Consider the following 26,099-nt stretch of genomic DNA (forward strand, 5'->3'; position numbering starts at 1 on the left):
GCGATCGACTGAAAGCAGATTCCACGGAGCGGCAATTTCGGTTTGGGGAACAAAAAAAATCACACGGAGCGAAATCTGGAGAATACGGTGGTTAAACAATGCTATTTATTGCATTTTTGGCTTTAAATTGTTCTTCCATAACTACGGCTGTGATAGACGGATGTTCTCACGCAACATCTCAGTATGACCAAATAGAACTCCTTATTGACCGTCTGTCCCTGGGGAACAAATTCATGAAGCACCAAACCAAGAATATCGATAAAAACAATGAGCATCACCTTGATCTTTGAGCGGCTTTGGCATTTTTTCCCTCCATTCCGATGATTGTTGACTTGTTTGCATGTCAAACTCATAAATTCATGTCTCATCGGCAGTTATAATACTCTCCATGAAGGTGGTATCGGAATTCGCACGATCGAGCTTGTGCAAAGAGACCTGTTTCCGGTACACTTTTTGAAAAATATACAGCTTTACATATAGCAAAAACGCGTTTCATACCCAAATTATAAATTAAAATCATTCAAAGGAACTCGCGAGAGATTTCGAACTCTTTGTCATCTCTCTAACACTTGTCTGACGATTTTCAAGCACTATATCCTTTATTTTTCATCTGGGTGTTACAAATTTCGTGACAAACTGAATACATACATGTGTATGTATGTACTTGTATATCTTGTTTAGGCTATAATAATCAAACAGCCGCTAGGATTCGCCATTTGTCAGACAACTTTACGACACCCACTTCAAATATGAGTTGAAGAAGCTCAACGAAGCTCAACGAAGCATGTCTAACGAGCAGACCAGCCAAAGTATAGGCTAATTATAGCGAAATATATCTTATTAAAAAACTAATTTTAATTAATTCATTTGACACCTTGTCAGGCATTTCGACAAATGAAGAAAATGTTTATTTTTGCAATTTGTTTATTGTTGAGCGACATAACACTACACTTGAATCTGAGCCAACATATGTTTCATAGGGTAACATCGGCATCGTTATTGCTTGCAATTTGAGCTAATGTATTACGTTGGATCAGTTATGTACATATTTACATAGTTATGTGTGTATAAACGCGTATTAGCGACCTTCGGCTTGCAGCTAACTCAAATATGTGCGACACTTGCAATAACACAAGCCGGGAACAAATCAATCAGTTCCTTTCCGAACGCAACGGTCGGTTGTTCAAATTTGTCAATGCACTCTGCCCGATATATGTGCTAAACTACATATATAATAAATAGGCGTATAAAAAATGGTTGAGATTAGCAAACTCTATCAACCACCTTACAATTCTGTAAGCTGCTCGGAGCTATTAAGGCATGATGGCCTAACATGTAAACAAATATTCAGATGGAATTGGTATCGTTGCTCTGTGGGCTGCTTAAAATATTTCCTGCCGTTAGCCATTGTAAGTGCACATCATTGTCGTGTATTGTCTGTGGTCTGAAAGTGTTGTTATCTAATCGATTACGTATTTGCAGTCACCGCTAGTGCTCAGACCGCGTAGCTTGAACCGTCAAACGCTCTTAAATATACTACGTCACTATTTGGAAACTTCGCTATGGGGTGCGACCAGCTCTGCTTTGACTATCTACTGCATATGCCTTTACAGGTGATTATATTTGAAATTTCTGATTTTCGAAATCATAAAATAGTTTCAATTGGTCAAATATTGTTGGAATTAAAGGCGCCTGTTTGGAAGATACTACTTATTGACGGCAACATTTTTGCCAACGTACACAGCGTTCCAGTTATGTTGGTTCTACCCCATACGTACCGTCCGCCTCTTCGGCACAGCAACAGCACAAGCGGTAAGATATTTGCAAGACAAAGCGCTTTTAATTTTTAGGCGAAGACCCGAAGGGCAAGCACTTGGTTTGATCGAGAAAAAGATGCTGCAAACAAGCGATTGAACTTGACATCTTTCCATCGACAAATATCGTATCAGATGGCTCGCTATGGAATATAAAGAAAAGTATGAAATGTGAAGACAGCCGAAGTTTGTAAAAAGTTCAGTACGAACTGAAAGCCTGTTAATGTATTCTTCTTATCTGGACCCATGCTTTTTGGTTTTTGGTGTTCACCGAACAGAAATTGGTGTCAAATTAGAAGGTTATCGCCATCATAGAGTGTTAAAGAAGTTGGAACATCAGACAATACCTATACTTTGCACATTTGTCGTACAATTGGTTTGTAAAGCCGTATGTAGACGAGGAGGTTCAAAACCTGGTTCAAAGCCTGGTAAACATATCGTTATTGTATACATTTTACAATGTGCATTGTGTGCGAGCTCACAATCCACCGATGTACCATTTCCGAGCCCCAGTGGTTTTAAACAAATTGCAGAGAGTGAGGAGACTAAGCTTATAAAGAGTATAGAGAAAATTCTGAAGATCATCTTAATTCATGTACCACCACCGATGTTAACGATATTCCGACGATAGCCGATTCTAAAGCTGCCATTTCGAAGACATTGTGAAGATATCCGAACAACATCATAATAATTGATGGAATCGATTTTAACAAAAAAATCCGGATTTTCCAAATCCATAATTTCACATCAATATTTGGTTTATATAACTGAAGAACGCATTGTTTGTATCATCTGTATTAAACAATCTCCGAATCAACTTTTTACAGGCTTTAGAAACCTGGCTGCGCAAACAAAACCACTTCATAACAAAATCCTTACCCATTCAGACAATAGTCTTCATGCTCTCCAGCGCCGTTGTATTACATTTTAAGCGCCGTAAGGAATTCAATGGATTCTGGTTTATACAGCCATCAAACACAGATGAATCACAACAAAAAGGTGTAGAGAACTTGGAAGATCTTCAAAATTCGGGAAAATGTTTGCATGAGGGCACATCGTGTACCCAATATATATCGAGGGAAATGAGTAGTTATTTGATGTACGGCATACCATTAGATTTACTAAGCACTGTAACTAAGGGGAGAATGCCAAGACGTTTGAGAGACTTGAAGATGATACGCTTCGAAATGACTGCATTTTTTCTCTCCTATGTGGGAATATACAGAGTAATATTAGTAGTTTCTTTCGTTACTTATTGAAATGATTTACAAATGTGTTGCTTTTGCAGATGTCAAGCTGTCTCTTAACTCGCTATACAGTTTATGGCACACGAGAACATTTGCTTGCCGCCGCTTTGGGTGGTCTGTCATATTTCTTCCTCAACAAACTGGCGTTTAGTGTTTTGGCCTTTGTGATAGCTGTGCAAGCATTTTGGCAATCATACTGCTCTCAGCCAGTGGAGAAGCCTGAAAATAGAATAGCAACAATTCTAAAAAGTGTCCCGTTCGCTAAATTGTTGGTACCATATAATCTCGCGTATTTGACGCACGTTTTCATTTTTCACAATCATGCCATGTCAAAGATAGCAAAAGGATTCTTTCGTGGTGCGACAGATAATCGGTGAGTTAAAATTAATTGAGTAGTACTTATTTTATGGACTCTTAATCATCTAATTATCTGTATGAATTTAGGTTTGCACAAATACATCAATATATATTGGATATGTTAGCTCGACGCGAAAAGATGCTGTTAGGTTAAATACTTGTGTGAGTCATTAAAGACGGAAGAAAGTTCTTTATGTGTGCTGACGCAAATATATATAATTCTCAGCAAGCCACTTAGTCCACAATTAATAAATCATGATAGATTGGATAGAAATCAGATGTAAAATATAAATAATTGTTTAATGAAATCAATAAAAAAAAACGATGCATTTGCTAGTATACTTTTAGCGTAGACCAATTTTTATACCCTAAACTGGGTAAACTGGTAGCGGAAACGCTATAAAGTCTATATGTAAATGATCTGTGTGAGGAGTCAACCACTTTTGAGATATCAATACAGGCCAAGAATATATTCATTTGTTGGTATCGGCGCTTTTGGAACACTACAGCACATATGTAGATGCCATACAAACTGATCCATCAAAAACAAATACTCAAAGCTTATTTTTTATAAAAGAGCTGTATTTATCACTAACCTTAACATAACTTGAATGTCAAGCAACTTGGATAGAAAGAGCTGTCAAAACGGTTTCCTTTGAATACAAGCGGTTGCTCGGTTGCATTTTCAGATTTAGTTAAACATACACAAGTAGTTTATATAATAAATACCGTGTTCTTAAAATTCGTATATTTTCGTACATTAAGTAACTAGTGTTGAGTAGTAGTTATTTTCTTAGCTCATTTTTTATAGGAAGAATAACAAAGTCTTTTAAAAATAACGTTTAATAAATAACATATTTGTATGGTGTTTCCGTTCTCAACTCGATTTTTAATAATCTACTTGGACGCGGTAACTCTGTCACCACTCGACACAATAAACACAGCTGTTGTCCATTTCATTTGTTTTGATTTTACATTCACAAAACAGCTGTTCGCAATAATTCGTAAAAATTGTTTCATTGATAGAGCGGTGTTACTATCTAAAGTTTAAAAATTTGTAAAATATAAAAACACAATAAATATACAAATATGATGAAAAAGAATCAAACATTTGTACAACGCAATTTGGTAACGATTGTGATGATTCCCTCACTTATTGGTATGCATTACGCATGGAGTGTAATGCAAAAGAATCGCACATTAGTTACCGCCGAAGAAGAGATCGATCTGCCTGTTGTAACGGTAAGCAGAAAAGCTAAATACAAAACTTAGGAACATTTTATATTTAATTTATTTTGCAGTTTGCAAAATATTGCTGGAAGCGGGTGCAAGGTTTTACTGGAGGTGAGCAAAATGTTGAAGCCACAACTCCTGCTGCTACAACGGCAGCAGTTAAATAAAATTAGCATTCGTAATACGGTATTGAATTTTGTAAATATCACGTTTTTGCTATTTGAAATATGTATAAACACGTATTCGCCTTTACTATTTATGTTTGTAATGTTTAATGAGTTACATAATCAAGTGTGACGTGCGAAATAAAAATTTGCTGTCAATATCAATATACAGTAAAATATACTTTATTTTTTAATAATATTCAGCGAGTTCTTTCTGCCAAATTGAGATGAGATTACTCACATGTATTTACACAATTGAATAGTATAAACAGTTTTTATGTATGTAGCTATACAAATCCCTACATTCAGTTTAAGATAAGGTTTATTTTATTTAAATGGTCGTATTATAATGTTAAACAAACTATAAACAGAATAAGAAGGATGGTACCAAATGTACCGGCTAAATATGTATATTTTCCAAGCTAAACATAATATTTAATGTTGTATATAAAATGTTTTATATACCGTAGCACAATTTTAGAAAAACTTCTTAAATTTTAGTATTTATATCATACAATTAGAACTTATATAACTATTTGCTTACTTATATAAATCCTAATAACTTAGATTGTAAATTATTACCTGCACAAAATTTGCTGTGTTACAAAGACATATGTATTTTCACTGAGTCAAAGTTGAAGAGACGCTGAGACTATCTAATTGCCCATTGAATAGCACGTCACTAATTAATTTCTCGGCAATAATTCGTTGAGTTGGATTCATTACTCGCAACTTGGATGCCACATTTATACCGATAGCGTCGTATTCATCCTCCTGTCGGTGAGTTGTAGTCGTTGCATACGAGTTACCGAACAACGGTTGCAGGTGCTCACGTGCAATTTGTATGGTTGGAACTTGCTGATGAATTTGTGCGATTTGCGCTGAACCACCCTGATTCTGTTGTTGTTGATGTTGCTGTTGATGCAATTGCTGTTGAATATGTTGCTGATGTTGTTCCAGCGAATTGACAGCCTAAATAATATGAAAAAGTGTTTAATAAAGATTCCATAATGTATTAATAAAAATGTATACCTGTTGTATTTCTCGCTGCGAATTTGTGTCGAGAGATGTTATTTCCAAAACTTTGACTTCAGTTGCGTGCTGCGGTTGCGTTGTGGTTGTTGCATGTTGCATGTGTTGTTCGGCGCTATGTTGTTGTTGCTGTAATTCGTGTTGGTGTTGATGCTGCAGCTGATGTTGAATTTGATTTTGATGCTGCTGTTGGTGCTGATCTTCATCTTTCACAATGACACATTCACCCGCTGTTACAGTTACAGTTTTAATTTCAGTGGCTTGATTATTATGATTGATATTCTCTGATGGTGATACTGTAGCAGCTTCTACAACAGGTTCCTCTTCAAACTCCATAGAATCGTCCACATCGAAACTGATTGCTAACGGTCGTTTAGGTGTTTTGGCATCACGCAAAGCTGCAAGACGTTTGGGATTTTGTTCGGCGATGAACAGCAATTTGTCATAGTACCACAATCTAGTTTCATAGTTGTTTTTTGAACTTGATTTACGAAATTCCCGTCTGAATGCAGAACGCAATGAGTTGATTTTGCGCACAACCATCGCACGATCTGGATTCGGTTCAACTTCCTTAAGTTTTTCTACCAAACGATCATAGGCCTTATTACGTACACTGCAGATATTATTTAAATAATTACATAAGTTGCTTATATAAACAGTTATACATTTTTATTTACCTATGATTGCTATAATCTGGATGTTTTGGGTGCCATAAACATTCTTCCTGTTGATAAAGTTCAATGAACTCGCCGAGCCAAAGCCTTGAATATGACCTTAGATCACAATGTAAGGGACTCAAAGCAGCCGACATCGTAAACGATTAGTATGCTCTGAAAGTTTATAACAATTTTAAATATAAAAAAGTTTTCTTACTGAATAGTTAAGTGCAAAGGGTAATTGTTAAATGTTTATAGTAAATTATGAATAATTTAGCAGACAGATTTGTCAACTGTTTCCTGAGGAAAGAAACTAGAAAAATACCCCAATTTAGGAACCATTATATGTGAGATAACAACAGCAACAACAACAGATGGAAACAGATTCAAATACCGACCAGGACAGAATACCTTAATATCATTGAACGACTGATTTAAGGCTCGGAATGTAATTGATAAAACACAAAGACATTTCGTTCTAATAACAACCTTAAAATATCCTGTTCAGGGTATAAAAATAATAATATAAACCACCTAACAGCCTCTTAAGGATTGGTTGTATTTATTTGTTGGTGTCTGCGGAAATGCTCCTTACCCTCGAGCAGGTCGAGCGAACACGCTCGCGTTCGGATGTTGCTCTCTGTTTGCGCGCCGTATAAATCAGGGAGTTAGAAACGGATCCCAACAAATATGCGATCTTGCCCCCGAATATTTAATATTATATTAATATCCTAAGACCAAATTTCACTACAGGTTATTATTACTAAAGATTTCAAAACTGCAATGAAAGTCTCCCTTTTTAATAGTCACTTTAGCACCAGGTTACCTTTTTCGTATTATTGCTCTTTCCTTTTTGACACACTTTTCACTCAGTGATTTTATATTCCTAATTAAGGTAAGTAATAAGTTCAACTGCACACTTTTAAATATAAAAGAACGAATTAGATGTTTTCAGTTTTTGTTTACAACATATGCAGTAGTTTTTACACGCCACTCTTGTTTTTTATACGACCTGAAAAGTTGTTGCTAAATTTTTGTCCTGGTTGGTGATCGACTCGAACGTCCAACATACACAACGAACATTACCTGCGAACAACCATTTTGAGAGTTGCTACATGAACATAACACCCAGAACACATAGAGCGCGACAGACTGCAAGCGGCATCTGTCAAATTTCAAAATACACACGTTCTTAAGGACATAGTTATTGAGGCAGCTGCACAACTACATAGCTGTGACTATAAGAACGTGTGTATTTTAATATTTTACAGACGTCGCCTGCAGTCTGTGGCGCTCCATGTGTTCCGCGTGTAATAATTCGTAGCCATAACTGCTTTCTCACTCGCACAAATGCTATGAATGAAATTAGGCATATGTTAGAAAAAAACAGATGGTGCTCTGTAAATAGAAGACTGCACAAGGCAAACTTACTGATAAAATTCAGAAAGCAAAATAGGCAAAATGTTGGAGACAAAACAAAAACAAATGTGAAATGTCAGAACATAGGAATTGTTCAGGAGTTTCGTAATTTTTTTTATTAAAAGTGAATTGTACGTCGCTAATAATTTTAGTTCAGTGGCGCTAAGTGTTGTGCATGAATATACAATTTTTCTATTGTAGTAAATCGCTAAAAAACGACAAATTAAGCATAACTAAGCAAATTTACAAATATCATCTGCTAAGACGTGAAGTGAAAAATCTAGAAGGCGATAAGAATTATTCAAACTTATTTAGAAATATACACCTTAATTCAACACAGTGCGTAGTTTTCGTTAAAATAATAAGTGTTATAGATAACAAGAGTTAAATCAATTTCAAATAAAAAATTTCATATGTTTTAAACTTACTTATAGTAGGCTAAAGTGGAAGTAAGTAACAAATCGATGTGTGTAGTGTTAAACGCAGTTGGATCTGAGAATTTTGGCAGCAGCCACGGAATACTAGGAGCCAGCGTGCTCTGCTCAAACCCCCACCACGCACAGAAACCATCGCCCAAGTTCCTCTAAAATCTAACAAAAGACTGCAACACATTTGGATGAAGAGTGGTAAGTGTTGATTGCTGTATATTTTACAATTGAAATAATGCTTAAAAATTGTACCCAACCGTATTGCAGTTTTCCGAAAATGACATTCTTATTATATAATTAGCTTGGGGGAAAAAACATAGAGAACATACCCATACTCATACATATTTGCATACGTACATATGTACATCAACCAAAGTGTCAAGTTTTGTTTTTTAATTAAGACGAAAATTATGAATACAAAAGTTAAAGAATTGTGATAATTAAAAATAGCGATAAAACAAAGATTCTACGTTAGTATTCTAAACAAGTATATTTTTAATCATTTCAATTAGTTGTGATAACAGATAAATAACGAGATACATATGTACTATATGTATGTATATGTATATATATACAAGCATTCATATTATTTGGAAAAACTTCACATTTGTACTTATCATATGGATATACATACTTGTATGTGAGTGTACATATGTATGTATGTACACAGCTGTATATGCATATGTTTACACTATAAAAGACCGATTTTTATGATATTTTTTTGTTGAAACAGTAAAAAATTATTTTTAAAAACCAATTGTGTATTTAAGTACGACATTTAAGATGCCCCTCATAAATCGGTGATGGATCACTAAAATTAAAATTACATCATAAGATAAACGATTTGACCAGCTAATTCCGAGGTTGAAATGCCAATTTTTGTATGTGTTATTGTAAAACAAACGCTCCAAAGTTAATTCGTAAATTATATATATATAGAAAGAGTGTTAAAAATATCAAAACAATATTTAGACGTTTTAAAGTTACCACCGACTTTGAAAACGCCAAATTTGGAAAAAACCCTTTAAAGTTTTGAAACATTGTGTAAAACGTTCATAAGATTTATATAAATACTCATAACTCCGTCAGTTTTGCGAAGTGAGAAAGTGAGCTGCTGTTTTTCTTAATATTTAAATTTGAAATAATGTCAATTGTACCGTTGTTGATGCGTAAAAGTGTTATTATCTGACACAAAAACATTACTATTGTTTGTTTCAAACACTGTTCATAATAAATTGCCATATTAAAGTCAATGAAATGAAAATATGTATGTATGCACCTGTCAATATGTCAATAACAATTCCATAAACACTAATCGGCATCGATATACGTAAGTAACAAACCGCATACTTACATATGCTTATATGTATGTATACATTATACATTATTAATAAATAAAATAAACAATTATATGCATACAAATAAATATTTGTACTTGTTTAAGTACCTTACAGATACGACTGCAATATTTTTGCTTATTTGTTCCTTAATGAAATGTTGTTTTAATTACTTGTTTACTTACTTAGGACTCTATCAGTTTTGTTATTTACCGGGTTAAGTTCAAAGTCCGCATGCCCACATACATAGCTCTTCATACAAAGCGCGATACTGTACCAGCCTCCTTCCACCTTTTCTTGTCTTATGCTTTGGCATGGAGCATATTGATACATAGGAATGTACACATAGGTGTGTGTCTAAATAAATTTATGTATAATTCTCATATACCGACTCATATTTATTTAGTATGTCTCTTACATATATACATAAACAATGTGTATATGCGTAACAGCATGTATTCGTTATGTGTATTGTATGTGTGTTTGCTCCCTTGAGTCGCTCGCTTTACGGTCTATTAGCATCTCGAATTGTAGTGCAAATCTATAAATAAGTTCAACAAACAGAAACACCATTAGGTGGTATTAAGCATGTTATAATGATTTTAATTAAACAAAAAATTAAACACTGCTAATTCAAAATTAAACTACTAAATACATACATACATACATATGTATATAGAATTAAATTCAAATAACTTTTTAAGAATTACAATATAAATTTAATATAAAATTCATCACAGGAAAAAGTACTCCAACTTCGCAACAAAGTTGTGGGCTTAAGGCACTTACTACACGAAGTTTAACATTAGTTAGAAGTTTTTTCATTAGTTATTATGTCAAATAAAATTAACTAATTTTTTATAAATAAAATTTAATAACTTTTTTCTACAATAAATGCTTACATTTTCTAAATTAGTTAACACTTTTTATCTTCATTTGGTAATGTAATAAAATTAAATTAATTTTTTTACCCTGAGTAGGGTATATGTTTGTAATATCCAAAAAGAAACGTCGGAGACCCTATAAAAATTATATGTACATACATACATACATATACGTATCTAAATGATCAACGTGGCGAGCTGAGTCGATTGAGCCATATCCTCCTGTCTGCCTGACGAGAAATACGAGACTAGTATTAAGTTTTATTCATGACATCGCTATGAAATTTACACTTCTTTTCTGCCCAAAAAGCTGCTTTATTTGTTGGAATCGCCGATATCGTACCATTATAGCTTATACAAACGTAGTTGGCATAAAAAATTAACGATAGTAATCAAGTCCTTGTAAGGAAAACCTTTTCGTTTGACGAGATATCTTCACGAAATTTGTCATGGATTATTATCTAAGGCAATAATACAATCTCCCTAGAAATTGTTCATATGAAATAACATTTAGCTTTGTCCGTCTTTCTATATATGAAAGTTTGCAAACATTATTTTCTCCACCATCAGTTCAATTTTCGGATATCCTTCAATATCTGACCACTGCAACATATACAAACATATCTACCATAAAATGAATAAAATGTTTAGATCAGACCACTATACCATATAGAGTGAAATTCCCCATTACGGACCATCGTCATAGCCGGTCATCATCCAAAGCTGAACAAACTTTATGAACACAACGTTTTTATTATTATTTTCAAACAAAAGCAATTCCTATAACCGGATATGAGTGCTTTCTAAAGACCGGACACGGACACTATTTTGGTAATATTCTCTGATAAACGAACAGGATTTCATAAAATTTATCACGCTTTTTTAAATTCTTGCAACTTTTTTTGTTTTGAGGCAGTTTTTTTAAAGAACAATACGTAAAATGATCACAGCAAACAAATTGTTTTGAGCTGGTGCCACCTAGTTCGCGATGGCTTAGCAGATCTGATGGGATAACAGTGATTCACTCCTGCTTGACATTGGCTTGCCTTTATTAGTTCAATTGAAATTGAGTTGCAGCTTCTGCTCCTAAGTCAACATTATTAAGACACGTTTTTGCGACGCTGCCTTAACCTGACAAAAACACTGCGACAGTGGGTGCCCGGTTAGAAATTTCATATCTACATACATAATTTACGGTAATACCTTTATAGTCAGTTATATGTATTTTATTTTATTTAGGTATAGAAATCACTCCTACAATATTCCAGGGTGTGCGTATTAGTCATTTTTCCCCTAGGTGCATACATATTCATACATATTAGTAAGCATGTACATACATATGTATGTAGGAGTGCTCTAGTTCAGATGCGTCAAGATCTAATGATTGTCGTCCATTTGGCGTAAACCTTGAAAAATATTTAAATGTCAATTACATGGGCAAATACATACATACATATACAAATGTACATGCAGTTATGCGCTGAACGGTAGCAGACGTGTGCTTTATTATTCAATAAACAGCGACAACTTATTTTATAAATAGAATGTATTGCAAAATTATATGCAGTACATATTTAACTCTATGTGTGTGTGTGTGTGTACATATAAATTAATGCATATTTATATATTGCATGTGCATATATTTACGAGTATTTGCCAATGAGCGTCATGGTGCGCACAATAATTTCAAATCTAATGCAATCATTTTAAATTGCAAAATACTAAAAAGAAAAAGAATACTAATAAACAATATAAAATGTAGAGTGCTATCGTTCAAAAGCGAACAAATTGATTTCTTACCTATGAAAGTGCGTATATATAAATATAAATGCACTTCAAAGTATATTTATCTTTATACATACATACGTGCTTACATATAAGTATGTATGTATATGTTTTTGCGATTATGTATGAAGCAAAAAGTCTTTGACTGCATAATTGTTCATTGTCTTCAATCAGCTGTTTTCTGTTACGGCCTTTTTACTTACAACACGCTTTTGTATTGTTTATCATTACATTTTTTGTTTTGAACGTACTCTCTTGATTTGCCTTTCAACCGCTTCGCATTGTTTTGTTTACTCATACACACAATACATACGAGCGCACATGAGGTCATAATAGCCTTTTGCGAATTGTATAGTCAAAATTTTCTGATTGCGATGTACTTGTGTTTAAAAAGATCTACATATACATACATATATAGTGCACATTGAAAATTCGAATAGCCTCTTCCATTTATGTGAAGAAATGCATAATTACGGTTGTAAAAGCATTTGAAACGCTGTTCAATGTGCAAATTATTTGTTGTCTATCTCGATCGTATTATCATATGTACATATGTATTCACTTCCTCAAATCTGATATGTACATGTGGACTGTTGGTCTGTCAAAGTTGAAAGTTGTGAAAGTTGTTGGTCTGTCAAAAAACTCTGTATCCAAACAAAGTTCTTTGTTCTCGTTTGATATTACTAACCTTAAATAGAATACGGTTAAAGTTTCATAATACTATATTAACCAAATGTTTTCAAATTATTTGTCTCTAAGTGATGCTACCTCAGCCATTTTTATTTACAATGGAAGGATTGGATTTTCAAAGCTATACCCGCCCATTGTGGCTTAATCAGCTTGTGATACGAATGATAAGTTCATGAAATTTTGCTACGAAATAGTCGCCTACCAATCATATTTGTAATGCCCGCCAGCGTGTATTCTTGGTTTACTGATTTTTTCTAATTATATACCACCTGATCAAATTTGACTCAGACTGTCCCAGATTGGTGTCAATTAATATTTGTTTGTTTACGACGTGAAAAGCTTGTCTGGCTATTTTTAATATGGGAAAAACTTAATGAAAACTTAACCAGTTTGCTTGAATTTTATGTTTCCGACGAATTGTGAATAAAGTTGTTTTGTGGAGTTTGCACTAGACGAACAGAATTATTTGAGTAGCAGTAAAGATCGTGAAGTTATCCATAGCTTGCCTCATGCGAGTAGATCTTCCAGTTCTGCTAATGACGATAACATTGATAATGTTAAAGAACCAGTAATTGAAAACCATCGTGTTGAAATCACAGAGATAGACCGGGGATCTTAGCATCCCTTATGAATCGACTCAAGATATTTTATTTAATGTTCTTTTGGGCTCGTAACATTTTTTTTTTTTGCTAAAATTACGTTGAGTGAGATCAGAAAAAAGAATTGACAACTTAGCTGAGGACCCTACATACATCATCCGCAATATAATAATACCGCGACTTGATTTTATAAATATGACGTCGGAACTGCCTAACAATCCAGCAAATGTGGCTCACAAAAAGAGCCAAAATATATAACAAGAAAATTGATACTGGCGATAGTAAAGATTGTATTGTCAGTCCAGGTAAAATTTGATCAGATGGTATTTTAACACCGCTTTCAACGATTGCGATTTCATCATTCAAAAATTCGTTGATCTGAATCTCTAATACAAATAAATTGTTTTTAACAGCCGTTGTTATTAACAGTCTTCGCTTATGGCAAGTAATGTTAAAAATCTGCTCAGTTGTGTTATTATTACTGTAATTATTACACTAATAGCAAAAGTAAAATGTTGAAATTTGAATTACATAGCATGTTAGAGTTTGTTTAATGAAGAATTTATTATTATCGTTCGAGGGTGGTAATTTTTTTATAATATTATTTTACTCTATAATATTATAGTTTCTAATTAAAACTAAAGCGTGCGTAACGTTTTTCGCTGTTAACTCGACTGTAAAGTAAACTAACCAGTTTTGTTTTTATAGCAACTGATAACAATGTAAACATGTTGATCAAATATACCTTGCTAATAAATAATACATATGTACTTATAGTATATATGTGTGCGCACATTTAGATCAATAAACAGGTACGACAGTGTTCTATTTCAATATTTTCGCACGTACTATCGGTAATCAAATTACATATATATTATTATTCCGGAACACATAATTAAATAAATAAACAAATAACATTTAATTTACATGTGTGAAGACATATTGTTCATGGCTGTTTGTATGTGTTTTATGTTCATATTTGTACTTATCCATATGTAATGTGATGGAAAATTGATAGAATCAATCAACGGTAACCGCTATTCATAGCTAACCGAAAGGCATGAGGACTCAGCGCTAAACTGGAATTATCGGCAATCAAATGTCATAGTATGTATACATATGTAATTACATATAAACGCAATTTTGTATATGCGATACATATGTATATGCATTCGATCATATGTATGTAAGGCCAGTAATTCCTTAATCGGTTATCCAACGACATTAATTAGTATTTTCACTACAAAGTAATGTGTGTTCCCACATATTTTGATAATGATTATTTTTTTAATTGTGCTGTTCATTCCATGACAGGAATCTTGTTTAACTTCACAACCATACCTGATTATGTGTTGACATATTTATCTATATTATATTTACATTTGTGCTTTAATTTTCCTCTGAGTTTTTATTGACATTTAAGGGGCACACCTAGCGGGACAGCCAAAAAGCGGTGATTTTTGAAAATTAAAAAAAAACACGCTATCAATTGTTTTGAAATTCTAAGGATATATATGTATATAGAAGTACAGGAAGTACAGGTTTAATTTTAAGGATACACAGTCAAGCTTTTGAAGAATAAAAATACAAAAGATTCTTAATAGAGCTTGAATTTGTTATTGTTGTAACGGGTACCTAATCTCCGTTAGATACCTAAGAATTAGTTAAGTTGTCGTCAACGTCATCCAACGGAAGGTCCCAGAAACGTGCTGTTTCCACGGGGTCGGAACAAAGAGGCGTTTCAGATAAGTGAGGTTGGTGGGGCATGCAAAGAGTTGGTCAGTGTCATGCGGAGACTTATTGCACGCAGGACATATATTGGACATGTTGGGGGTCTATTCTGGATAAGTAGGCAAGGTGGTTTCACTCCAATTTCGCCATTCACTGAAAGGGAGTCGGTGAAAGTGTTGATGGCTCCAAAGTGAATGGCGGTTAATGGTTATCGGAAGGAAGAATGACCTCCTATTGTTCCAAGAAGGCGGTTTCGCTTCAAGCAGCTGACTGCAAGAATGATTTCTGCGAAAGCACCCCAGCAGAAACTGGGAGCATACGGGTCTCACTATGCAGGTGTTCGATAGAAGACATCAAGCGACATCCTGTCCTAGTCCGGGGTGCAGTATTCTGACAAGTGTGGAGTTTCCTCGTCTGCGTTTCGCTGTATGCAGGCGATCATATTGGTGCGGCGCCGTTAAGGGCCGACCTTTGTCCTTCACCTATATACTGTCAGCTAGCGACTTGAGAATTTTATTGCGGCTCTGTATTTTTTGATAATAATCGCGGTCGTATAAGGAATAAAAGTTTCATTCCGTTTGTTCGTTTTTTCCTTTTTCCTCCGAATGTAGTTGATATATTGTCTTTCTAGAATCATTTTATTTCTACTTTTCCCTAAACCCATTTTATGCCATTATATGCATTCGCTGATTTTTCAGTAATTTGGGTATATTGTCAATAAGTCCTAAGTGACATTTTTTGTCCATGTTATTTTGAAAATTTATTATTGCATATTTTTATATTCTCTGCACTACTCTAATGTTTTATATACAAAACTTTTCTAAACGCTCACAATGCGGAACAAATTCTCTTGTATTTATAGTTATTTGAAATTTTTTTGGATATGAGCCAGAGATCTTTTGTTTTGGTGCACACGAAAGATTTTATTTGGATTTTGGACTTACATATATTTTTAATATACACCTTACACCTTTTTGCCCTGGTATTTATAAGTATACATGTATGTATATACACAAACACGTGCCGACAAGTTGGAATTGTGTCTATAAGCATTTCTTGTATATATGTATGTACATATGTATGTAGTAAAATAAGTAATAGAATTTGACGTTTTAAGAATGTTCCAAACACTTTCTTTTGGTACAATTTCCAACATCTGGTGTGAGAATTTAATAATTTACAATTAATTAGCAACTCTTTTCAATATAATGTTCGGTACAGATGTTCACTTAAATCGCTGTTAAAGTTGTGAAGTTTATTTTTAGCTGTTCAAATTCACGGTTATATAATAATTTGCATGCTTTTGCTAAAATGTGGCGTTTGTGCTAGTGTTGCAAATATTTAAATATTTTTCCAATAACTTTCCTAAATATTGACAGAATTGCCAAGGTTAAGATCGATTTTTATGTAATAATAACGGTAACATGAAAGAAGAAATAAATTACAACAATCTAGAAATAAAAGAGGCACAAACAAGAAGAAATTAATTAATTAGTATTTATCTTTATTTATATGTATTGATGTACATATGTATTAATTTTAAAGTACTTTGCTTTAAATGTGGTTTTCTTAGGACGATGCTAAAGTAACAACAAATGCAATTGTCTAAATTAATTGAATTAAATATTGCAATTGATATATAGTACATACATTTGTATGTACATACAGTCATACATTTTTCTCCATTTATATGAATACATACTCATGAGTGCCAACAGTTAGCATTATCTTCAGCAATAAATTTCATTTTTACTGCTCATATCAGTAGTAGATGCCTAGATTTAATTTTCACGTTGCGCATAGCAAACTATGTACCACATACATATGCATGTATGTATATTATACGACATAAAAATTTGTTTATACCTAGATATGTAGTACATATGTATACTATATGTATGTACCTTTTTGAGCTTTACCGCGTACACTGAGCCCAAAGTTTTTCCCATGTCAAATGTTAAATGCTTTGTTTATGCAAATTCAGTATACTTAAACTCTCCATATGTACATAACATACATATCTACATACATTTGTATATAAGTAGCTACTTAAATAGATGGTACATATGTTGTTTCCTCACACTAGGGTGCTGCAGCTTTATTTAGTCAAGAAAAAACTTAATCCTTACTACTTTATGTGGCAAATAATTGTGTTAGTTACCAAATAACTGTATTTTCTTACTTTGCTATTCACTGAGAGGAAGTCGGTGAAAGCGTTAATGGCTCCAGTGTGAATGGCGGTCAGTGGTTGTCGGAAGTTAGTTGTGTCCGAAGTCTGGTCGAAGCATTTTGTTTTATGTCGTCAACGTAGTTGAGCCAGGACCTCTTGATGCTCCCCGGCGGTGGTTCCGCTACAAGCAGGGATGATTTCTACGAAAGCATCGCGGCATAAATTGCTTGGAGAAGCTCTTCATTAAGCTCCTTAACTGGGAGCGTGCTGGCCTTAGTATGCAGATGTTCGATGGGAGACATCAAGAGGCATCCCGTGGTAGTCCAGAGTGCAGTGTTCTGACATGTCTGTAACTACTACCATTTACCTTTTCCTCTTGTGCTGCCGGCTAGCGACTTGAGGATTTTGTTACGGCTCTGTACTGTCGAATATCTCACCTAAAATCTTATGGTTATTGACAGTCGAAATTACGCCAGCGACTGCAATATTAAGGTCAAGTCTTTATTCCTTCGTCCTGTTAGTGAATATGGTCGATTTGAATTCAGTGAGGAAAAGTGTTAGTGTTACTTTTGAGCAGATGTCATCGATTCCATTGCCTTTTGTCTATACCGTTACAATGTTGGTTGACCATTATCCGGAGAAAGGCTGTACTTTGAATCGGTAAGTTTTTGTATGTATCCGATATTAATTTTCTTCGAAATGTTCTTCGAAAATTTTAAGTTAATCAGGCAAATATTTTCGGTGATATGAGCGTACGTACAATTTTTTTAATATAGTTTAATTGTTTTTGTTCGAAACGCTGTTTTCAGAGGGGTTAAGGAAAATTTCTTCGAAACAATTACGTCGTTGGTATTTTCAGACGACGATCTTAGATGTATTAATTAGAAAGAATATGATTTTTGATAATAATTGTAATTTTTTAATCACTCTGAATTGTACATGTTTTCAAAAAGCGACTGTTTTCGAAAGCTACTATATTTTAAAAAATCGAAACTGTATTCTTCTATAACATTAAACATGTTTTTTGGTTTTTGAATTTGAGATAATTTTTCGCAGAAATGTCTCCTTCACCCCTGACACGTTTTTTGGAAGGACTTCCTGGAGATCGACTAGAATCGCCGGCTTTGTTTTATACTATTTTTGCGAATCGATATTTATAGGCTCTTGAATCAGAGTACGATTTGGTACTTACAGTAATACATTGTTAGTAAAACCCATTCATTTTCGTTAATATTCCTTTTTTTTAGCTATTTTTGTACTAAACTAATGATAAGAATACTAATTGTTGCAAATATCTTCTTCAGTTGGATTTCTGTTCCTTAACTGGAAATAATTTATCGAAAGTAATTTCTTATTTAAAGTGATGGTTCAGCCTAATGCCACCATGAATGCGCATATCGATGGCAATGTTTTACCAAGCCGGCATAAGAACAGAGTAAAATTGTACGATTTTACAATTTTTCGCTTCTAATTTTTGCTACTATAAATGTGTATATGTATATACTGACTCTGTATAAAAAAAAAATATATATATATATATACTCATATATCGTTGCTACTGATAATGAACACATATGTACTATATATGCACATGGCTGTTCGTATCAACTCGTAAATAAACCCAAATACTGAATATCTATATTTATAAAAATGTGAAAGAACAATTTGGACTATTACTTTACTGTCTTAAATATTTGCTGATAATTTCTAATATTTTTGATATTTTAGTAGTATTTACTAAAGGCACATGTCTATGTACTGCCTTTATATTTTAGAATCAACTTGCACTGTACTTCTCCAATCCGATTTTCGATCCAAATTTTCACAATAGAATGTACTTTGTTAGCTTTGCTGTCTTTTCTAGCACGAAGCGTTGTTGTTGTATAAGTGGAAAATATTTCCAAAATACACTAAAAGGTCGGGGGTTATTATCTAATTTGCCTGTAAATCGGGAAATATTATTTCCAAAATAATCCCTGTTGTCGATTCAAAATCTTATTAGAATGACTTGGTTCGCAAAATGACGTTATTTGTGTGTAAAAATTTTAATTTGATGGTCTAGCTTCATGGTGTTAGGTGTAGTACACGTTAGCTTTAAGCATTTTTAGCCTATAATTATATCAGAGAGATGCATGTTTAGTGTTCGAAATTCTTTTTAAAGACCTATATATTGCAAACGTTTATGTGGATTATAAATACGTGCATGGTAATTCACTTGTTTACTTTTACTTCCTTTTTGAAGTACCAATATAAGTAGTATTGATTGTTGAATTGTTAATCATTGTTCAAAGGTTAAAACGGTTTAGATAAGCGATTTCAGTTATAGATTTTTTATACAAATAATTATCGCTATCACCTAAGGAAAAAGTGCTACGTTCATAATAAATACGTAAATCTAAAGCGATAGATGCATTTACATATAAAAAATCCTGGTGCATTCCAGTTACGGAGACCCGTGGGAGCGAACAACCTTTTTTAGATTCGTGTGCAGTTTGATACATATTCATTGGTGTGTGCTTAATAGCATGGGAAATTTTAAGAAAATAATGCGTGAAAAACTACAAAGAGACAGTAGAGGATCTCAACGTCTCTTGTGGGTATTCGCACTATCATCGCATCATTACTGGTGACGAGGCTTAATGAATATGACGTCGAAATTACCCAAAAATCTGACGAATGGCGCACCAAAAATTTGCCGAAATTGGAAGAACAAATTTTCGCACTGAAGTCCATTCCAGCCGACGTTTATAACAAGTGTATAGAACGTATGGACATGTAGTGTATGCCATTCGTCGTAAGCTCGCATTGGCGAGTGAAATCAGAGTGACCCTTGCGAAACTTCATTCTGGATAAATCAATTGATTGATGCGATGTGTGGAAAGTGGCACCGTCTTGTTGAACCAAATGTCGCTGAAATCACGAGCTTCAATTTAAGGCATCAAATAGTCGGTTATCATGGCACAATAACGGTCGCCATTGACGGTTACGTTCTTATCATTTTTGAAGAAATATGGGTCGGTGAAACCATCGTTGTTTTTTATGAATGAAATTGCCGCTCTTGAGTCTCTTCAGGTTTGCTAGTTTACATACCAATTGAGTCAAAAATGAGCCTCATCGCTGAAAAAAATTTGGCTCGAAAAGATCGGATCTTCTTAGAACTTTTCAAGAGCCCATAGAGCGAAGCGGTGCCGCTTGGGAAGGTCCAGCGGCTTCAGATCTTGCAAAAACTGTTTTTTATACGCTTTCAATTTAAGAACTCGACGTAAATTACGCCAAGTCATTCCATACGTCAGTCCGAGTTGCTGGGAACGGCGCCAAATCGACTCTCCGTGGTCTTGGTGTACACTCGGCTGCTATATTTTCTTCACTGCGTGCTGGACGTGGATTATTCGGTCGCATATTATTCACGAATGAATACTGGGACTCAAGTTGGATAATGGTGTTGCGTGTAGTAAGCCCAGTAGGCCGATTATATAACTTATTATATAAGTTGAGCGAAACGCGCGAAACATATTCCTCACAGAACTTGAATTTTCGTAGTAATTTGAACGGTTTGTAAAAATTGTTCAGGTGTAAGTCTCTCCATGATGAAATACCAAATAATACTGAACAAAAACAGCATGCCTACAAAAGTTTATTGAAAAAGTTCCTCTACTTGGATCACCCTTTAGTAAAATTATAAAAAAACGGCTTTAAAAAGTTTCTTCTCTACTCTACTATTACAATACTTAAACATATATGTATGTATGTATGTATATAGTTTTCGGTAAACAAAGAGCACCTCTTATCACCCACTTCTTCTTTTTTCATTTCACTTGTCATTTGTGCGTCATGGATTTAATCTTTGTGCTAATTAGCCGTGCGAAATCAGCAAATCCTCACACACTAACGAACGCATTCTACATTTAATCTGGCATTATACCCTGACCTTCACAGCTGTGTAACGGTTTAAAATAATTCATATGACAATTTGCTTGAGCAGTTCATTGAATAGAATAATGCAGATGTTAACTTTTTATTAGTTTTTATACTCTCGCAAAAAAGTTGCTATAGGGTTATATATACCAAAGTGATCAGGGTGACGAGTAAAGTTTAAATCCGGATGTCTGTCTGTCCGTCCGTCCGTCCGTGCAAGCTGTAACTTGAGTAAAAATTGAGATATCATGATGAAACTTGGTACACGTATTTCTTGGCTCCATAAGAAGGTTAAGTTCGAAGTTGGGCAAAATCGGCCCACTGCCCAAGGATCGCATTAGGGAGGGGCATATTTGGACGTAATTTTTTTGGAAAAGTGGGCGTGGCCCCGCCCCTACTAACTTTTTTGTACATATCTCGAAAACTACTATAGCTATGTCAACCAAACTGTATAGAGTCGTTTCTATTAGGCATTTCCATAAACAGTTCAAAAATGGAAGAAATCGGATAATAACCACGCCCACCTCCCATACAAAGGTTATGTTGAAAATCACTAAAAGTGCGTTAACCAACTAACAAAAAACGTCAGAAACACTAAATTTTACCGAAGAAATGTCAGAAGGAAGCTGCATCCAGGCTTTTTTTAAAAATTGAAAATGGGCGTGGCGTCGCCCACTTATGGACCAAAAACCATATCTCAGGAAGTACCCTGATGACATGTACCAAATATGGGTGAAATCGGTTCACAACCACGCCTGAAATCTCGATTATCACTTTATCATACGAGAGTATAAAATGTTCGGTGACACCCGAACTTAGCCCTTCCTTACTTGTTATTTGATAAGAACACTATTGCCACTAATATGAGTTACTTATTAGACTAATTCGATGCACAAAGCGCTGGTTCTAACGGTTCAGCGCGTTTTAAGAATTGATAATAACTGTATCCGGTAAGACGTATTGTCTTTAAATGGATGACTAGTTTTGAACAAATGAAAACTGAATGAATTTGCCAATAAAAAATAATACTAACATATGGAAAGCTCACGTCCCTAAGGCGATTACGTTTCTACAAAAAATGTTAACTGTAATTCGTGTTCGATTTTAAAATTAATACAGTCCTGTGGAATGGTTAAGTATTCGTTTCCTAAAATGATGCAATCAGAAAAGCAGAATACACATTTTCACTCCTACGAAGATTTATCGGAAGAGATACCTTGTTCCCTGTTGATTGCAATAAGAATCCTGTGCTTTTATATGCATGTAGAAAGAGAACGGTACTATGGGCCGACAACTCTTAGTTTCTGCACCACGATAATACACCGTCGCATTCTTCGTCATTTTTCGCCGTGTTTCGTGGCTATTCAGTCAACTTAAACGACCGCTCCGAGGAAACTCTTTTAAATCAATTGAAGACATTAAACGTGAATCGCTACGCCCATTCCGGAAATTGACCTTAACAACTGTTTTAAGGTTTCATAAAAACGTTGGCACAAGTGTATTAGGGACAAGGGGGATTACTTTGAGGGGGGCGACATAGATTTTGAAGAATAAATTAAGCATTTTGAAATTATGAACAAAGTCTTACTATTTTTTGCTCATGTATCATGTCCTCACAAACATTATTGATATGTTGTCGGCAACACAAATGAAGCTCAACAAATGACAGCAAGTGCCTGCTGCTAATTAAATTGTGTACGAAATTAGTTGTTCATCTGTTTCCATTATGATTATGTCGCCTCATGAAGTCCAAAAAATTGCTCATTTATTAATTGTCTGTATGTATTTTCAGTTTGCAATGAGCCGTCTTCTCGAGAAGCCCAACATAGCGATGTCCATTAAGTCGTCATCAGGTAGTCAATTGTCCTCAAGTGCTGCAGCCGCCGGTAATGCTACCGCATTAAGTGTTAGCGCCAGTGAAGTAGCAGTGCAAAGTCCAACGGAAACGATCACAAGTCCCAGCGCAGTCATCAGTTCGAGTACAAGTAATAATGGTGAGAAAGACGAAGTTTATTGCAAATTTCATATTTTCTAACTTACTTAACACTACTGCAGGATCTCACACAATTTTCGATGAAGTCTTCATAAGTTTGGTGTCCGGTTCAGCGGCTGGAGCTTTAGCGAAAACCACTATTGCCCCTCTAGATCGCACAAAAATCAATTTTCAAATAAGGTGCGTTTCGCTTTTGATTCGCAAAATTTAATTTTTCTCCTAAATGTTTTGTTTAAATACTTTTTACAGTAAAAATGTTCCCTACTCATTTAAAGCGGCGATCGCTTTTCTTAGGAATACCTACGAAAAAGAGGGTATTTTGGCGTTATGGCGCGGCAATTCGGCGACCATGGCGCGTATTGTGCCTTATGCAGCCATACAATTCACAGCGCACGAGCAGTGGCGAAAGATTCTGCAAGTCGATAAAGATGGTAGCGAGTAAGTATCAAAATACATATAATACATGTGAATAACTATCGTTATAATGTCGTATTGAAATGAAAAAACGAATTTTCATTACAAAATCCTAAATGTTTACTAATTTATATTATAATACAACAATACAATTTTTTTCACCAAATTTAGCACGAAAGGCAGACGTTTCATAGCCGGTTCATTGGCTGGCATAACCTCACAGTCTCTGACTTATCCGTTGGATTTGGCACGCGCCCGAATGGCCGTAACGGACAAGTACACCGGTTACAGGTATGTTAACGGCATATAAAGACCATTATTTTAGTTTGTACTGACATTTCAGTTTACTTACAGAACGCTGCGTCAAGTTTTTGTTAAAATTTGGGTCGAAGAAGGACCGCGCACACTCTATCGTGGCTATTTCGCGACCGTTTTGGGCGTGATACCTTACGCCGGTGTTTCCTTCTTTACCTATGGCACACTCAAACGTGAATATTATGGTAAGTTAACAGAAATTGCTATTACTTTTTCGTATATATGCGTGGTATGCCTCTTTTTTTTCTAAAATCCCAACCACTCTACTTGGGTGTGCTGAGTGAGTGACACTCGTAAAATTAAGGAGTTTAATCACAATAATTACAATGGTTTCAAAACTTTACAGAATTGTGATGCAATTGATATTTTTTGAATTGACACAGTTTTTTTTTAACAAAGCATTACACCTATGGGGTATAAAGTCTTTGAGATCGTGGCAAGGTTGAAATTGTACCTCTTCCGAACCTCTTTTACTACCTATCACAAACTCTATGATTGTTTTAGCGGCTTTATATACTATGTTTAGGCGCAAGTTAACTGTCATTAAGATCATCTAACGAGTGGCCCGGGGCCAAGGCATAAAGAGGGGGTGTTGGAGTTTAACCTGTTACAGTATCCAAAAAAAAGTTGTGCAAGTGTCGCTCTAGATTCGCAAGACAAATCGAGATCTTCGCATGCAATGTGTGGCGATTTAACTCCTGCGCCTATCTGAAGTTAGTTGCGTCCGTAGTTTGGTCGAACTCTCGAATCGGTTGGTTTTCGTATAGCAACACATCTTTAATATCGGTCCTCTATATGATCATGGATTACAAATATTGGGTACAACAAGGAAAATATGTCTTATCAATGCAAACTTATAATTATCAGACTGTAGTTAGATGGTCGTGATGATTACACCTAATTTTCTACCACCAAAATCAAGCTTTGTTCTTGTTTTTATTTTAATAAACAAAAATATATATTTTTTATCCATTTGCAGAGGTGACAGGAAATTCGAAACCGAATACTCTAGTCTCGCTTGCATTTGGCGCTGTAGCCGGTGCGGCAGGTCAAACATCCAGCTACCCACTGGACATAGTGCGTCGGCGTATGCAAACAATGCGCATCAATAAAGGTGCCAACAATCAATATCGCACTATATACTCGACCTTGAAGAAAATTTATAAGTGAGTATATAACTGTAAAGCCGATAACTAGTAGGCGCACTCTTTACTAAAACCTATACCGTTTACGTGTTATTAATTGCAGGGAGGAAGGTATTAAAAATGGCTTCTACAAAGGGTTGAGCATGAACTGGATCAAGGGACCGATCGCGGTTGGCATCAGCTTTTCTGCCTACGATTTGATTAAGGAGTTGCTTAGGGAATTATTCCACTTGAAACGTGGCCGATACGATGCGTAAATGATGAAATTGTTATTGTTTATATTTTAATGATATTTATATGTATTGTTATGTTAAATTTTCTTACTTTTTACTTGGAAGAAATACTAAACGGTATACTAAGGGACGAAAATTATTGAAAGTGAATATAAAAAAATATAAATCAAGCATTACTGCTATATATATATATTACCGATAAACTGAGTAAACGAGCAACGTTCAATTATTTTATCTAAAGGTTTACAATGCGCACGCGTATATTTACATACATACATACATATATGTATGTGGGTTTGAATATAATCAGTGCAATTATCCATCTATGCCATCTATATGTATTATGATATGAATATGTAACGGTAATCGTTTTAGCTTCGAATTTTGGCGAGTGAAGTTTTGTTCCTTTTTATATGTGTTAATATATACAATAAATAAAACTAAAATACGAGTAATTTAATGTTTAAAAATATAGTAAGCACAATGCGACAATAAATCTTAACTGATTTTTTCATATACATACCTACATAATTATCTA

At 34.6% G+C, this 26,099-nt stretch overlaps 4 protein-coding genes across 6 annotated transcripts; 3 read left to right on the forward strand and 1 right to left on the reverse strand.

Moving 5' to 3' along the window:
• The first annotated feature begins 1,151 nt into the window (after nucleotides 1–1,151).
• On the forward strand, nucleotides 1,152–3,763 carry LOC108970529. Its single transcript, XM_018935975.1, has 6 exons — nucleotides 1,152–1,409; nucleotides 1,483–1,613; nucleotides 1,689–1,812; nucleotides 2,642–3,040; nucleotides 3,103–3,434; nucleotides 3,506–3,763. The coding sequence occupies exons 1-6, from the start codon at nucleotides 1,254–1,256 to the stop codon at nucleotides 3,570–3,572; spliced, it is 1,209 nt and encodes a 402-aa protein (XP_018791520.1). The 5' UTR covers nucleotides 1,152–1,253; the 3' UTR covers nucleotides 3,573–3,763.
• Nucleotides 3,764–4,382: 619 nt separating this feature from the next.
• LOC108970464 lies at nucleotides 4,383–4,996 on the forward strand. The gene is made up of 2 exons (XM_018935870.1): nucleotides 4,383–4,660; nucleotides 4,720–4,996. Exons 1-2 carry the CDS (start codon nucleotides 4,508–4,510, stop codon nucleotides 4,816–4,818), a joined length of 252 nt encoding a protein of 83 aa, XP_018791415.1. The 5' UTR covers nucleotides 4,383–4,507; the 3' UTR covers nucleotides 4,819–4,996.
• On the reverse strand, nucleotides 4,977–7,576 carry LOC108970454. The gene is made up of 4 exons (XM_018935856.1): nucleotides 7,330–7,576; nucleotides 6,525–6,677; nucleotides 5,848–6,460; nucleotides 4,977–5,787 (listed from the first exon to the last, which is right to left on the reverse strand). Exons 2-4 carry the CDS (start codon nucleotides 6,656–6,658, stop codon nucleotides 5,437–5,439), a joined length of 1,098 nt encoding a protein of 365 aa, XP_018791401.1. The 5' UTR covers nucleotides 6,659–6,677; nucleotides 7,330–7,576; the 3' UTR covers nucleotides 4,977–5,436.
• Nucleotides 7,577–8,003: 427 nt separating this feature from the next.
• On the forward strand, nucleotides 8,004–25,764 carry LOC108970743 (mitochondrial coenzyme A transporter SLC25A42). 3 transcript variants are annotated; one of them, XM_018936286.1, is made up of 9 exons: nucleotides 8,004–8,261; nucleotides 8,357–8,548; nucleotides 23,254–23,455; nucleotides 23,517–23,634; nucleotides 23,704–23,892; nucleotides 24,040–24,159; nucleotides 24,223–24,368; nucleotides 25,163–25,349; nucleotides 25,432–25,585. In XM_018936286.1, the coding sequence occupies exons 3-9, from the start codon at nucleotides 23,260–23,262 to the stop codon at nucleotides 25,583–25,585; spliced, it is 1,110 nt and encodes a 369-aa protein (XP_018791831.1). In that variant the 5' UTR covers nucleotides 8,004–8,261; nucleotides 8,357–8,548; nucleotides 23,254–23,259. The 3 variants fall into 3 exon arrangements, with proteins under 3 accessions (XP_018791831.1, XP_018791840.1, XP_018791849.1); XM_018936295.1 differs by having other exon boundaries at nucleotides 8,360–8,548; XM_018936304.1 differs by having other exon boundaries at nucleotides 8,004–8,548; nucleotides 25,432–25,764.
• The last annotated feature ends 335 nt before the right edge of the window (nucleotides 25,765–26,099 follow it).

Source organism: Bactrocera latifrons, unplaced genomic scaffold (genome assembly GCF_001853355.1).
Source record: "Bactrocera latifrons isolate USDA-ARS-PBARC rearing strain unplaced genomic scaffold, ASM185335v1 scaffold_107, whole genome shotgun sequence".
NCBI classification, from domain to species: Eukaryota; Metazoa; Arthropoda; class Insecta; order Diptera; family Tephritidae; genus Bactrocera; species Bactrocera latifrons.

What these genes read in the sequence shown, in the direction of transcription:
- LOC108970529 (XM_018935975.1), top strand. Translation starts at nt 1,254, where the DNA reads ATGGTTGAGATTAGCAAACTCTATCAACCACCTTACAATTCTGTAAGC. An exon ending in GCACAGCAACAGCACAAGCG is followed by an intron (nt 1,813 to 2,641) that starts GTAAGATATTTG and finishes AACTTTTTACAG; the next exon opens with GCTTTAGAAACCTGGCTGCG. An exon ending in CGTGGTGCGACAGATAATCG is followed by an intron (nt 3,435 to 3,505) that starts GTGAGTTAAAAT and finishes GTATGAATTTAG; the next exon opens with GTTTGCACAAATACATCAAT.
- LOC108970743 (XM_018936304.1), top strand. Translation starts at nt 23,260, where the DNA reads ATGAGCCGTCTTCTCGAGAAGCCCAACATAGCGATGTCCATTAAGTCG. An exon ending in TTCGAGTACAAGTAATAATG is followed by an intron (nt 23,456 to 23,516) that starts GTGAGAAAGACG and finishes ACACTACTGCAG; the next exon opens with GATCTCACACAATTTTCGAT. An exon ending in GACAAGTACACCGGTTACAG is followed by an intron (nt 24,160 to 24,222) that starts GTATGTTAACGG and finishes GTTTACTTACAG; the next exon opens with AACGCTGCGTCAAGTTTTTG.
- LOC108970454 (XM_018935856.1), bottom strand. Translation starts at nt 6,658, where the DNA reads ATGTCGGCTGCTTTGAGTCCCTTACATTGTGATCTAAGGTCATATTCA. An exon ending in CCAGATTATAGCAATCATAG is followed by an intron (nt 6,461 to 6,524) that starts GTAAATAAAAAT and finishes TAATATCTGCAG; the next exon opens with TGTACGTAATAAGGCCTATG. An exon ending in CGCAGCGAGAAATACAACAG is followed by an intron (nt 5,788 to 5,847) that starts GTATACATTTTT and finishes CATATTATTTAG; the next exon opens with GCTGTCAATTCGCTGGAACA.
- LOC108970464 (XM_018935870.1), top strand. Translation starts at nt 4,508, where the DNA reads ATGATGAAAAAGAATCAAACATTTGTACAACGCAATTTGGTAACGATT. An exon ending in TCGATCTGCCTGTTGTAACG is followed by an intron (nt 4,661 to 4,719) that starts GTAAGCAGAAAA and finishes TTTATTTTGCAG; the next exon opens with TTTGCAAAATATTGCTGGAA.